The sequence below is a fragment of the Poecilia latipinna genome, unplaced genomic scaffold, assembly GCF_001443285.1.
Source record: "Poecilia latipinna isolate Pla-1442-1.1 unplaced genomic scaffold, P_latipinna-1.0 Scaffold71, whole genome shotgun sequence".
In the NCBI taxonomy this organism is placed as follows: Eukaryota; Metazoa; Chordata; class Actinopteri; order Cyprinodontiformes; family Poeciliidae; genus Poecilia; species Poecilia latipinna.
Genome location: NW_015112687.1, coordinates 188,386 through 202,173, shown reverse-complemented (window position 1 = coordinate 202,173; position 13,788 = coordinate 188,386). Strand labels below are relative to the sequence as shown.

General features: G+C 39.4%; 2 protein-coding genes across 2 annotated transcripts in view; one reads left to right on the top strand and one right to left on the bottom strand.

Moving 5' to 3' along the window:
- Positions 1-6,231, top strand: part of fam162a (family with sequence similarity 162 member A) — a 9,467-nt gene extending 3,236 nt beyond the window's left edge. The window contains exons 2-5 of the mRNA XM_015015333.1: positions 1,276-1,350; positions 1,762-1,873; positions 2,429-2,537; positions 3,690-6,231. Coding sequence (XP_014870819.1) covers positions 1,276-1,350; positions 1,762-1,873; positions 2,429-2,537; positions 3,690-3,779 — 386 coding nt within the window. The 3' untranslated portion in view covers positions 3,780-6,231. The remainder of the gene's footprint in view (positions 1-1,275; positions 1,351-1,761; positions 1,874-2,428; positions 2,538-3,689) is intronic.
- Positions 6,232-6,728: 497 nt separating this feature from the next.
- kpna1 (karyopherin alpha 1 (importin alpha 5)) lies at positions 6,729-13,355 on the bottom strand. The gene is made up of 14 exons (XM_015015323.1): positions 13,254-13,355; positions 11,785-11,918; positions 10,981-11,094; positions 10,782-10,881; positions 10,411-10,505; positions 10,060-10,191; positions 9,826-9,914; positions 9,633-9,732; positions 9,317-9,480; positions 8,829-8,907; positions 8,619-8,744; positions 8,414-8,541; positions 7,866-8,041; positions 6,729-7,615 (listed from the first exon to the last, which is right to left on the bottom strand). Exons 2-14 carry the CDS (start codon positions 11,908-11,910, stop codon positions 7,428-7,430), a joined length of 1,617 nt encoding a protein of 538 aa, XP_014870809.1. The 5' UTR covers positions 11,911-11,918; positions 13,254-13,355; the 3' UTR covers positions 6,729-7,427.
- Between the last annotated feature and the right edge of the window lie 433 nt (positions 13,356-13,788).

The window sequence follows — 13,788 nt, the reverse complement described above, 5'->3', positions numbered from 1 at the left end:
CCCCAAAAAGAAAGGATTTTGTCCAGTTCCCCCCCCTTGTGGGGGCCCTTTTTGGGTTGTTTTTTTTTTTTTTTTTTTTTTTTTTTTTTTTTTTTTTAGTTAACATGGATCTCAAGAATCAAACTAGCAAACTCCACCTTCTTCATACTTGTTGTTATTGGCTTTTCTAAAACTATGTTTGTAGTTGGCATTTTTGTAATTCTTTGTGAAGGTTATTTGATAGCTAAAATAACCCGCTAAATGCATGTTTGCTTGGTGTAAAATGAATGTTGACGCTACTAGTATGGTTATAGTGTTTCGTGGTCATGTTATTGTATGTTGCATGAGTAAAAGGCATTATAAAAAACAAGTCTGTTCTAATGTACATTTAGACATGCATTTGACCTTCGATATTTTTAGATTATAGTAAAACCTTTTATTTAATCATTTTTATATTCTTCTCTATTTGATTGCAGTCCACTTTCCACATTTTGATGTTCTTAGTCCATTTTAGTTTTACTTTATTTTTATTTGTAGGGTTAGCAATTTGCATTTATTCATTTTCTTTTAGCTTAACTATTCATTTATTTTCTATTCAACAGGTTTTATGTTATCACTTCTTTCGAAAAAGCCATTTGATTTATTTCAAATTTGGCTTAAAGTTTAACATTGATCTTTTGAAGTTTTTATTCATTTTACTTGGGTTGTCCAGAAAAAAAAAAAAAACCTCACTACCTAGCATAAAGCAACGTAGCCGTTTTAACAGATATGTTGGAAGATGCATCCAGTTATCTGAGAAAGATGTTAGACTTTTTAGTTTTCATAAGTCAAGCGAAGAAAACAGTAGAGGAGATTGCTCAAAAATTTAAGTTGGTCAAATATATGCATGATTAAAAACTGGAAGGATAGTGAAGGAACGTCATTTTTGTGGTCAGAAAAACAGTCTTGAATGGTTAGGTTTTCTTGTAATGTATCTCATCTCAGTTCTGCTTCAGCCAGAATTTTGAATTATTTTCTAATAATCTATCTTTATGTGTGTTTGTTAATATAATATTTATCAACCTATTTCCGTCAATTGTATCAGTACAATTGTCAGTTGTACTGATTATTGGCCTAAAACCAATAATCAGTAGCTTTGTTGTTGACTTACTCTATGTAAAGTTAGTGAAAGACTTATTTTGTGTTTTTTGTTGGCCTAAGATTTTGCGATTCGAATCTAGACAAGAAAATCATCTCAAAACTAGAAAATGTGTGAATAGTTGAAATACACAGAGCATCTGTTTAATTTCTGTCCAGGTCAGAGGGTACGAGGGATGTGCAATAAACTTCCAGAGGTCAAGACAGAATCCTCCTCAGCAGCTCCAGCACAAGGTGGGGTGTTTGATTACAGGCAAACTGCCTTTTTCTTTTATTTTGCTCTCGGTCTCAACATACCCATCCCTGCTGTGCAACTTGATCCACTTATTATCTGTTGATCTGACCTGCGCTATAGAAAGGTGTTACACGCCAGATAATGTTTATGAGAAAGTTTAAATAAAAGCTGCCCAGTCACGAAAAGTGCCGAAGCAGACGACAAGTTGTCATTTTAAATGTTTCAAAGCGTCCTGGACTTTTCCCCCGTAGATCTTGTGCATCACGCTCGTTAGGTTTGTTTGTTTGTCGTCCCAAGAGGAGCACAGGAAATGGGGCCACAATCTCTGGGCGATGGAGCAAATCCCCGATTTGAGTCGAGGAAATGGATCCTGATGGCCACCTCTTTTTGCCCGTCTTTCCTCTGAACAGAACCGCGTCCCTCATTCAGACCCCCCGGCTACAGACCCTCCAACATGGACAAGAAGATGCTAGTGTGGACAGGCCGCTTCAAGTCCGCGGAACAGATCCCAGAGACTTTGTCGTGAGTAGCCATTTCCTGTTTATGCCAGACCTCCCCTGCCCTAGCGCACTGCCATCCGATTGCCTCCACATCACAAGAACAGAGCTGGCTAAGTGGATGAGCGGCCGCGCGGCTTGTAGCTGGTCCCTCTGAGACGTCCTTTGTTCAAACAAGGCGTCTGTTTGTGCCTGGAGGTAATTACCGTGGCTCCTGACATCAGGGCGGAGATCGCATCTGATCTGCTGCTGTGATTAGAAAAAGATCTGCTTGTCATGCTTACGAGGTAAATTCAGCCCACCTGTACGTGTCGACACGGAAGCTCTGTGTCCAAAACAAACGGCAGCAGCAGAGCAGCTCAGGAGCGTGTTGAAAGATCTGATGGTCCTGATTATAAACATTTGTATATCGTGTGAAGATTAGCTTGAAAACCCAGCAATTATCGTTTCCTTAATTGCTGTGACATATAGGAACACATGTCAGCCTTTTGTGTGTCGAAATCAGCACAATTATTGTCTTCTTTGTTGTTTCCCACCTGTTCTGAACTAACTATGTGGTCCGTTTTCATATTTTCCACAGCTACGAGACAATTGACAGTGCCAGGAATAAAATTAGAGTGAAAGTCGCCTATATGATGATGGTGTTGACATTAGGAGCCTGTGTGTTGATGGTGATTATGGGCAAAAAGGTAAGTGACAAAGCAGAAATTCGTCGCACGCACATGTGGCCCTGATCCGGTAGCTGTGAGTTCTAGGATTGCAGTGATGCGGAAGAACAGGAATTTGTTCATGTCTGTGCTGGTCGATTCTGCCGAGTCATCATGAATAGGCTAACGGTGAACTCGTCGGGTGTCTTTGTTTTCCCTGAATATCCCAAAATAGAGCCACGTGTTTTATTTTTTTACGACTGGAAAGCCGCAGTTGTAAAGCATGTTATAAACCTGAATGGAGTTGAATGTTGGGATTATAAATATGCAAGTAAATTGTTCATGTCTTTCCGGTAGGGATGAGTGTGCAACATAGAACTTCAGTGATTTATTCATTTATTTTTGTAAAACAAGAACTGGATGCACAAGTGTAAAACATCTGGTAGATTTCACATCAAATGGAAAATCACACTGAGACTCTCAAACACATACCTTTGTGCTTTGCGCAAGTAACACACATTTCTATTTAGCAACTTAAAGACCTTGGAGCGTCTCATTTGAGTTTTCTTGTAGGTCAGCATAGCAGAGTGAATAATTGGAAAGAACATGGTGCACGGTTTAACTATTTATTTTGCAAGTAAAGGCCTGAAAAGTGTGGCATCTGTTTTCCCCCCCGACTCGGCACTTTGTAAAACCACATTTAGCTGCAACTATAGTTTCTAGTTTTGAGGTTTTTACAAGCGTCCTATGCGCAGAGACTTTGAATTTTGCCAGTCTCTCTTCACCAAAAAGCTCACTTTAGTCAGATTTGCTTGAATAGGTTTGTGTAGTTTATGCAGTAATTTTTAACTCTTAACAAAAATTCTTGTTGGGATAAAAGTCTGGACCTTCAAAAGGCCATTTGTAGGCATAAATATATATAAAGGTTTCTGTTTTTATCATAGCATTTATAATTTCAGTCTTACCTGAATTTGAAGAAATCCAGATTAAAGCTTTTGCCTTGAATTCTTGTTTTAAAATATCACTGAAGTTGTTTTTTGTAGCATTCGTCCCACCCCTCTAATTTAACCATAAAAGCCCAGAATATTGTAATGCATAAAAAAAATAGCCGCGTAAAAACTTCCGGCCTGGACTTTAAATTGTTCACGGTTATAAAAACGGTCTTATCCAGATTCCATCCTGTTTTGTTTGCAGGCTGCCGGCAGAAATGAGTCCCTGACTGCTTACAACTTGGAGAAGAAAGCCAAGTGGAGGGAGGAAATTGAGAAAGAGAAGACCCAGTGATGGAGGACAGCTCTGCTTTTCAGTCATAATACAGTTGCAACCAGATATTTACATACAAAATAAAAAAAACTACTCAACTTTTTTTTTCCTCCTTATTGTATGAGATTAATCAGACTAAACCTTTTCTGTCTTCAGTGAGTTAGGTTTACCTAAAATTAGACAATATGTTAAATTCTAAAAGATGTATAAATGCACGCAATATTGCAGTCTTAAAGGACTGCCTTGATGAAATTTTCAATAGAACGATTGAAAATTCGTTCAATCTCATTCTGCAAATCATTCCCTCAATGACCACATTTGACGTGTAATTTTAGCAGCTGAAATACTAACGCTTCCAGAGAATTTTTCCTCCTTCATTCGCTATTTCGCTAGATTCTCATCTCCCCTTTCTGCTCAGTCTACTCTTTCTCCCATTGAAGTTGATTCCTCCAGTAGAAACTCACCCGGGCCAATCAGCGAACAGAAGAAGTTGTGAATGTTTTCTGATCTGCCTGTAGTTTTAGCAGTAGCAGCGGAGGAAGCTAGTGATGCAGTTTAGTCCGTGTTGGCCACAAATATTCAATTAACAGTTGCCTCGTTCAGCTCGGCACTTCTTTCTTTTCAGTGAAGGATGGTTGTTTACAGCGCAGGCAGTTTCTGGTAAGCTAAGTGGTGCACTGCATGCGTCATAGCTAAGCGTTAGCGATTGGGTGAAATACTTCAACAGAGTCCACGCCTCCAGGAAGCAATCGTTTCTCAATAGTCGGGAGTCCAGACCATCTGTACAAAGCGAATCGTAGAGCAAGGTTTTTACAAGGCTGCAGTCATTATGGCAAAAACTTCAAGGTCTTTGTTCCTACGTACATGTTGGCACGAGCTCAGCTGGCATCTTCACAACGACTTTCGCTTTTCTCCTGAGGTTGGTTCACATATTTCACACGGGACAGGTCCATCTCTGGGTCACAGTCTTCTTTCTAAATGGCATAGCTGGACATTCCCATTCTGATAACAGCTGACCTGTGGAAACTGTAGTTAACATTGAGCCAGACTTTTGGAGATCTGCAGTTATTTTCCCGGTACATTAGGTTTATTTCTTTACATTTTTTTGATGTCATTACATAAGAAAGCCGCTTTCAGCATTAATTTAAAATACATCCACAATTTTGCCTCCATTTTACATCATTATCATCATCATTTGGCTTTACTAATAGAAATAGTCTGATGCATTGCCAATGAGGAAGAAAAAAACCTGGACAGTTTGTTGTCTTTTTAGTTTTTTCTTTGCTTTTTACTCCATGGATGTAAACGCCTGGTCGACTGTATTTTCACCTAACTTGTGTTTGTACCAAAACTCTCAACTCACTGAACTCGAACTCAGTGAGACTTTTTGCCGACCAGGAGATTAGCCTCACATTGCAGATCTAATTGTAGAAAAAAAAAAAAAAAAGCCCAAACAAATTTAAGGAGTGACCGTTTTCCACGCGGTTGGAGTTCTCAGAGGAAAAGAGAAATCTTTAGTGGTACCAAGCCTAGAGCTGCAGTGAGGAATTAAAGGAAAATAAAACATTTCTGACTAGATAAGTGCTACATTTTCTGTTTCCTTCTTTGTGTATACATACCTGTGTTTAGTTTGAAAACTAATAGAGACAGTGGATCCAGTGTAATTGGGTTCTTTATCTTCATATAGCGGTATGATGAAGCCTGCCAGTGGCTATTGTGACATGTCTGTTTATAGAAATAAAAGAGTCAGCTTAATAAAGTAATTTTTCTTTGGATATCTTCTGTTAATTAATTAACTTACCTCCGAGGTTTTACTCATACCCAACATGAATTTTATGATTTCGATGTCAGACTATTTGGAAATAACACAAGATTATGCTCCCTCCGTTACAATTTCAAACATGCATTTATGGGAAGATTACTGAATAAAACTGAAATTAACCATTTCTAACTTGGCAAAATACCCAGTAATCACATGCGGCAATGAAACTGATCCACGTGCCACTGTTTGGAGTTTCTGAAATGACTTTTATGCAAATGGCAGAACAGAACAGATGCACAAACTCAGTACAACAAACAGTAATGAACACGAAGAGCTGGTCATCTCTTGGAGAGATTTTTGACAAAATTAAGCAACATGAGAAGAGTACTTGGTAAACATTCAGTTGTGCTAACTACAATGATCATCAGGATTTTCAAGTTTAATCTGGATTTTTTTTTCCTTTTTTTCTGTTGATGTTTTATGGAAGGAGTTCCATATATTAGGGATTATGGCACCAACAACAAAAAAAGCTAACCCCCAATTTAAAAAAAAAAAAAAAAAAAAAAGACCAACCTTGATTCTTCAGTCTGATACATGTCTTGATTTGGCATAATCAAACAGCAAACATTTACCTGGATTCATGTTAGACTGCTCATAGATTAAAACTGCCAATTCACCAAATGCAAAGTTGTTTTAGCTTTGCTGAGGAAACAAAAAAAATCCCCAGTTTTTGACAAGAGTTTGCTGACAATTTCAGTCCACAATCTGCTCGAATTCCCCTTATGTAGAAGGGTAAACAGTGTAATCTTTGTCATACCAGGAATGGGGGCCTGGACTCTTTACATCTCGCTTCCTGAGGAGGGAAGAGCCGTATCATCAACCAACTTAAATAGCAAACATATAGACTACCGTCGATGAACAGGCAAAAGTCCAGAACTAAAGTGCTGCAAATAAAATGAAACGATGGTTTAATAAATGAAATGAAAAAAAAAAAAGAATAATAATCCCGCTGGCTTGCTGCTGGACAGAATCCAGGGTTATATAGTCTGTTTTGTTTCGTCCAAGTCCAATTGTCTCAGTGCGAGGGAAGACTCCAATTCCCATGGTTCCATGGGTTTTTTTTTTTTTTTTAAATCAGATGCGGCAGTTTAAACTCTTGAAGGTGGAGCCAGTGCATGTGGAAAAGTCCCAATACTGGTAAGAAGGAATGATATGAGATCAGGGTGGGAATGCGAGCAATCCACCGCGTAGCGACACAGTCAAGTTTCTAATTAGTCTATGTGTGGATTCTGAGAAAAGTTGAGGAAATTCACCCTCCGTTTTTTTTGTTTTTGTTTTTTTTTCAAGTTAAGTGACTTTCTTAGTCAGTCCAAGTGATGCACTCAAACATGAGGTCGATGTCTTGGGGTCAGTCCAGTGTTTAGGTTGGATTTTTCTCTGTGTAGGAGGACAAATTAAGGGGAACCGGGTCAGTATTTGTCCATCTTCCAAGTCATTAATGCTTCAGACAAGCAGGGCAGTCCAAATTCTCCCATTGGCTGAGAGAGTGCTTGCCAATCCTATGGCAACAAGGAGAAGGACGTTCTTCTTTCCCATGAGGAGTATGGGAATGGTCTGACAGGAGATGCTGGAGCTCTGGCCAGGAAGTCGGCACAAAACAGAAAAATAAAGTGAACCTGGATGAACTGGCTGACAAGACTTGACCCATGTTGGATCTATGCACAAATATGTGCTTCTTTACTGTTACGTAGTATTATAATGATCAAGATGACGATTGAATCCATCTCTCTGGGAAAGGGGAGGAGCAGGGCTGTTTGTCACTCTGGGTCTTGACTGTGGGCAGCGACTGAGACGTGAGCGTAGATGAAGATGAAGCTGGAGCTCGGGGGTTGGGGGATTTTTTAGCATTATAGCTGGAAGCCTTCCATCGGAGCCTCGCACTGCTGGAAGAGGAACTGCTGCTGCTGCAGGTCGACGGCCGGAGCCAGCGAAGGGTCCTCGTCTTCGGTGTTGAAGTAGCGCTCGATCAGGTCGAAGGCTTTCTGGTAGATTTCCTGGTTCTCGTGACCCTGCAGGAACTCCAGTTTGTCCAGGCCTGAGAGGGAACAGAGGAAGTTAGAGCTGGAAATAGTTGTCTTTATTTTACCAGGGAAACATAAACATCGTGGCTTCTGCGCATTTTTCTTCTCAAAATTCCAGAGTAAGATTTCATCAAAATTGGAATATGTAGCAGATTAAATGGTAAGAAAATGGAAGCTGCAAAAAGAAAGAATGCATGATTGGATGAACAGATTAATAGATGAGGGAATAGATTGAAAACTGGACGGGTGGACGGACAACCATACCATAGGCCTCTTCAATGAGAGCACAGTAGGGGTTAATGCCTCCTCCTCTCTTGGCCTCCAGCTCTCCCAGTCGCAGGATGTTTTCTAGACCATTTAGAGCCACTTGGACTATTTTGGAATCCATCAGTGTGAGAAGGTCACACAGAGGTTTTATACAACCGAGTTCCACTAGATGCCTGCAGGGGGCAGTACAGACACAGTAAAAATAAGACTCATCACTTAACCGTAATAAAAGGGGTTGTCTTTGGAGTAATATTTATGTCAAAACCACTTAAAACTTATACAAATTTACCATACATGAAGTCTTAGGAAGAACTAATGATGATTAGATTAAATCTTAAGATATGAAACATAATAAAGACAAAGTTTATTTACTATTGTTTGGTATATGCTATACTTTTGTTTTAAGGCTTTCAAGATTTATAAAAAATGCAAAGAATAAAGTACATGGTATTAAAGAGTACATTATGTAACAAATCTACGCAAAAATGAACTCAAATGTATGATGTAACCTCTTTTTTCTTTCTTAAATAGAACTTGACTTTCACCTTATTTGCTCTGCAGAGCCGCCGGAGGTGGCGTTGGTAATAGCCCACGCTGCCTCCTTCCTTGTGCGAAACTCAGCTACTTGCAGAATACTGATGAGAGGAGGCATCAGACCCGCATCTATCACCATCTGCGAACAAGGGAAGGAACTCATCAGGTCTTCTAATTACTTCTAAAGTTACAATAAAAGCGAAAGTGTAAACGCACCTGTATTTGTGCTCGATTCCCTGCAGTGATGTTGGAGATCGTCCAACAAGCTTCCTTCTTAATAGACTCCTTGGGGCTGCTCAGCAGGTGAAGTAAAGACTGCAGTGCCGAACAGTTCAGAATCACCTGGAATGATACGAGTTGGACACAGTCAGAAAATTCACACTTCTCCAGACATTAATACTCAGTTGAAGTAGATGTTGCCTTTACTTGTGTCTGCAGATCATCTCCAGTGACTATGTTTCCAACGGCTCTCAGTGCAGGAGACACCACCTTGTAATCAGAGTGCCTGAAGGAGAGCAGAACCACAGATTGTCATTTTTCAGGTCAGTCAAATAAAAAAGGGCATCTTCATGAATTCTAATGTCATTAAAACGTTCATTTATTTCAGTAATAGCTTGTGGCTCCAGGAAGCCCAGGCCTTGTGAATCTCCCAAAACTCTGGAAGGGGTTTTGCGATAAAATCCTCTCAATGTTTTATGCACATATTAATTTATTAAGAGGCAGCTGCATTTGTACCAGTACACTCAAAACAGTTGAAATGATGTGCACAGGCGAGACTCTGTGACTATTTTAGCAAATTATAATAAGTATGCAATTATGTTTGTTTGCTTATAGCCCATGAACAAGTCATATATTCTATCAACATATTAGTAAAATGTTCTGCATAGTTTCAGTGTACGTGTTTAATGGCTTACATCAGCAGTTCGACTAGCCTTCGACAGACTCCTGAGTCGATAACAGCCTGGATCTTGTCATTGGGGCCATCAGAAAGGTAAGAGAGCGCCCAGCATGCATCAGCAAGTATGTCTGTGTCGTTAACAAACAGCAGCCAGGAAAGCACGCTGAGACACGGGGACACCTGAGAGAGAAAACATCGTGTTCAAGTCCAGCTAGGAAAAAACTTTTGCAATTAAGATATGAGAGATAACAGGCTTGTGACCTTGAAAGGCAAGCAATGCTGTGCCGAGATGTGGGCAGTTGCCATAGTGATGCTCTGTCCTCGCAAATTACCTTAGCAAAGTCTGGAGGTGGGTTCTTTCCTCTGCACAGGTTGGATAGCGCCCACACTGCGTTCCTCATCATTGTTAGACGATTTTGTTTGGCCAATAATCTGCAAAGAGAATTTCACAGATCCAGCTTGTGAAACTGCATTTTAATTGTGCGAGTGGTATCGAAAAGATGAGGAAACTGGGAAGCTACTTACTGCAGCAGGGAGGGAAGGATGTTACAGTCTATGACAAAGTCTCTGCATTCTGTGCTGTCACCTGCTATGTTTCCCAAGGCCCACACTGCCTGAGGGGAAAAGCAGCCGTGTAAGCTCAACTGTAAATGCAACAGAAACGCTGCAAGTGTATTTTGAACAGGCTAATTGAACTGAAGAGTAAAGTTAGCTGAGAGAAGCCAATGATGACAAAAAAGTCCACAAAATCTTTCTTACCTGTTCCTGTACGTCCTCAAAGTCCGAGGCGAGCATCTCTATGAATATGGGCACGGCCCCTGCCTGGATTACAACGCGCGTTTGATGGGATGTACCTGACGCAATGTTGGTCAAGACCCATGCAGCCTCGAACTAAAACAGAACATGAAAAGTGTACAATAACATTAGGTTTTATGGTAACCCTTAAACATGAGGAAAGTACATAAGCATAAATGAAAAAGTTTGCAATAAATGTATAGCAGATATTTCTACAGAGTTAAGACTTTAAATGTGGAACCTAACAAACCTGAAATTTTCTATTTTTGATTTTCCACACTTGTACTGTTGAGCAGAATCAGTATGTAAATGTACCTGCAGTGTGCAGTTTTCTCTCCTCTTCAGAAATTCAACAAATCGCTCCACAACCCCTGGAGTAGCAATAACTTCATCAATGGGTGGGTTTGGTTCTGTGCGACAAATGCAGAAGAAAAAGAAGGGAAAAGAAAAAGTCCTAATTAAATACTGGAGAGCTGGAGAAGTTTTTTAAGCATAAATTAGAATTAAAATCACACACAGACAGCAGAGTTGCTCAGAATGACAGATTTTGATAATCCATGCATTTCAAGCAATGTCACTATTTCATAGGTTCAGATCATTTAACGACAAGCAGAACATGCTGTGCTGTAGAGAATAAAGTCCACAGACATGAGTGATGAACACATGAGTGAAACTTGCAGCTGTACCTTTAGAAAGGAGTTTCCTAAAGCGCTGAGTGCCTATTAGCTGCTGCTCTGGAGAACTGGAGAAGATCATCTGAATCATGTCTTCAGAGATGACCCCACCCTGCAACACAATTTGTTTACATCTGGTTTTATCGAAGGTTTTTTTTTTTTTTTTTTTAATTTATGGAGAACAAGGATGCTTATTTAAACGTTTTCTCACCATGAGTGGGTCCAGGTTGTTCGCCTGTGATTCCAGGTAGCCGCTGTCGGCCATCCCATCATCCTCCAGGGCTCCATCGTCCTCCACAGTGGCAACGTTTCTCCTTTTAAAAAGCTGCAATAGAATTGGAACATGTAAATATAATTTTTGACTCATTTGCCTTGATGTTACATGAATATTAAGAGCACAAGTAGGAAGATGCATACAGTGCCTTGCAGTGGAACGCATATCACTTCAACTTGAAGTTGGATTTTTGTTTTAAAGCCCGATTCCATTTTTACCAACTTATTTGCTCACCACTGTTAGCTAATAAAACTCTCAAAGAACAGCTGTTTTTATACTGAATCTGATTGCATACAAGAGTTTAATAATTTTGTAAATTCTGACGGCAATTGACTGGATTTTGTTTAAGGATACCAAAGGAAATGGAGCCGAATAGAAATGCACAAAGCACATCCCTTCATTTGTAGAATATTTTGAAAATCATGCCTCATTTTTGTCCCATTTTATAATGCGTGATGGTTTGTGTCGGGATATCACAAGCGCTGCATGATACCAGGAAGTATTTTATTGTAACATTGATGAATGCTATTATGACAATATCCATTAAGATTTTAAAAACTGTCCTGACATTTTTCTTTCTTTTGCCATCACACAATATCCAACCAGTCTGTGAGTTTCAGCTTTTCTGACACTACAAACATATATATACATGAGGTATCAGTCCCTTGTAATTACAATATAGCAAGTACTATACCATCAGCTGTGTTACTTCAGTTTGATTTTACACCATGAATTACTTACTTGTTCATCCTTCTTCTGTTTGCGGAGCTGCAGACCTTCCTCTTCCCTCCTCCTCCTCATCTCATCTGTGTTGAGAGACTTGTTCTTGTAGCTTTTGAGTCTTGCATTGTCCTTACCCTGACTCATGGTGCACCCTGACATAATACAAGCATCTATTATTAGCAAAGGATTCTCAAAATCATTTCCACTACTGTTCCAACGGCCCCATACACACATTCACAGATTTGTGTACAACTTGTTGAGTATGAAATGGAGCAGCCTGCAGCTTCACACCAGCAAAATCTAAATTGATACATTATGGTTCAAATACAGCGTTACAAAAAGGTACATTTAAAGTACAAAACTGAAAGAAAAAGAACAAAATGGCAACATGTGGTTAGAAAAAGGGGCAAAGATGCAAACTCAAAGTCATCTTACACATGTAACATCTCATAATTCATAATTGTAACTTATATACATTCCAGGATACTGATTAAGCTGGACTATTCATATTTAATTCAACTATAAGCACAGACAGGCTCAAAATTATTCATACCCATTGGGGATAAAGATTTTAAGTTATTTTTGCTTAACCAAAACTTTTGTTTTAATTTTAAGATGCAGACAGTTGATTATTAAAAAGTAATCAATGTATAAGGAGTATCACTTTTGAGAAAAAAATAAATACATTTTAACAAAAGAAAGGAACACTGAAAAACTGCTAAACCATAATGAATAATGAGTGGAAAAGCTTTTATTGGTAGAAGTCAAATGCTTCTTATGATTTCTGAATTTGTTTTTGTTCTGTCTTCACAAATATATTTGATCCTTCAGCTTTTGCAATGAGCTCTGCGTCTTTGAAGCTGGGAGGCCCCCGTACCATCATCCTAATCTTTCGCTCCTGTCAAATTTTGTTTATCTTAACAGCTGGATCAGAGTCCTTCATAAAAACATGCCTGCTTCAGTACTAACATGCATGATCCCAGATGAACTAATGTGACAGCTGTCAGTATTAGCAGAAGAATCGATACTGCAGCCTCAGCCGCTTTTAATTTTAAACAGTTAATAAGTAGATCATTCCCCTAAACAAACATTGCCTAACAACTCAACATTTGAAGATATACTGCTGGCAGCAGGGTTAGCTTTCTGTGGCTTTACACAGGCTAACTACCAGCAAACCAAACTTAATTTGGTATGCTAAGCATGTCCTTTACATATTCACGCTTATTAAAAAGCACCGATATAAGGTAGAATGACGTCCTCAGTCGGTCAAGTTGGTTATGTCACAGCCAGTGTTGGCCGCATTCAACACCCCAAGCTAACAGTCGAACAGCGGCTAACTGGACGTTAGCTTAGCGCGAAACCCACCTTAGCACACTGGACAACCAAATATTTCCAAACGCTTTTGACTGGAATTCAACTATTTTTTCCAAATTAATTAGTGGAAAACACTATGAATCTGAAAATTGAGATATTTGTAATATTCTGACCTGTCAGATTGGGCTCGTAATCCCCTGTATTCGCTAGGCCACCGTCGAACTGCCGTCGCCGGTATGTCAACAAATGCGCATGCGCAATACTGAGACTTCGCTTACGCACAATAGCTCCGCCCACAAGATGCGTTTTACTTCATAAACAAAGCGGTTGTCTATTTCTAGTCTGTTTCTATTTCTATATTTAGCTTTTAGAAATTTTCTACAGTCAAAACACTGTCCTAAAAAAAAATAATAAAACACTTTTCATACAGTTTCAGTGTTTGCATCTTCAGACATTTAGCTATTTTTTCTATTAATATTTTTTGCTTAGAAGCTGTTTTTAAAGGATTTAAAGAATGCTTTTAACTTCAAAGCAAATTGCATCCACAAATCCGCCCTCTGATAGCGTGAAGCCTGACTGTGCAGGTGTCACTTTTTAATGTTCTATATTTTTGAAGTGGACTAGACGAGACACTTCGGCGCCGATGGCCATGTTGTAACTTGAGATGAATCATGGGTCACCTGTGCAGCCACACGCGCCCACATATCC

Excerpts from the sequence above, each read along its gene's own strand:
- kpna1 (XM_015015323.1), bottom strand. The coding sequence starts at position 11,910 with ATGAGTCAGGGTAAGGACAATGCAAGACTCAAAAGCTACAAGAACAAG. Across the intron at positions 11,095-11,784 it reads AACAGAAGAAGGATGAACAA|CTTTTTAAAAGGAGAAACGT; the intron begins GTAAGTAATTCA and ends ATTCTATTGCAG. Across the intron at positions 9,733-9,825 it reads ATCCTTCCCTCCCTGCTGCA|ATTATTGGCCAAACAAAATC; the intron begins GTAAGTAGCTTC and ends TTCTCTTTGCAG.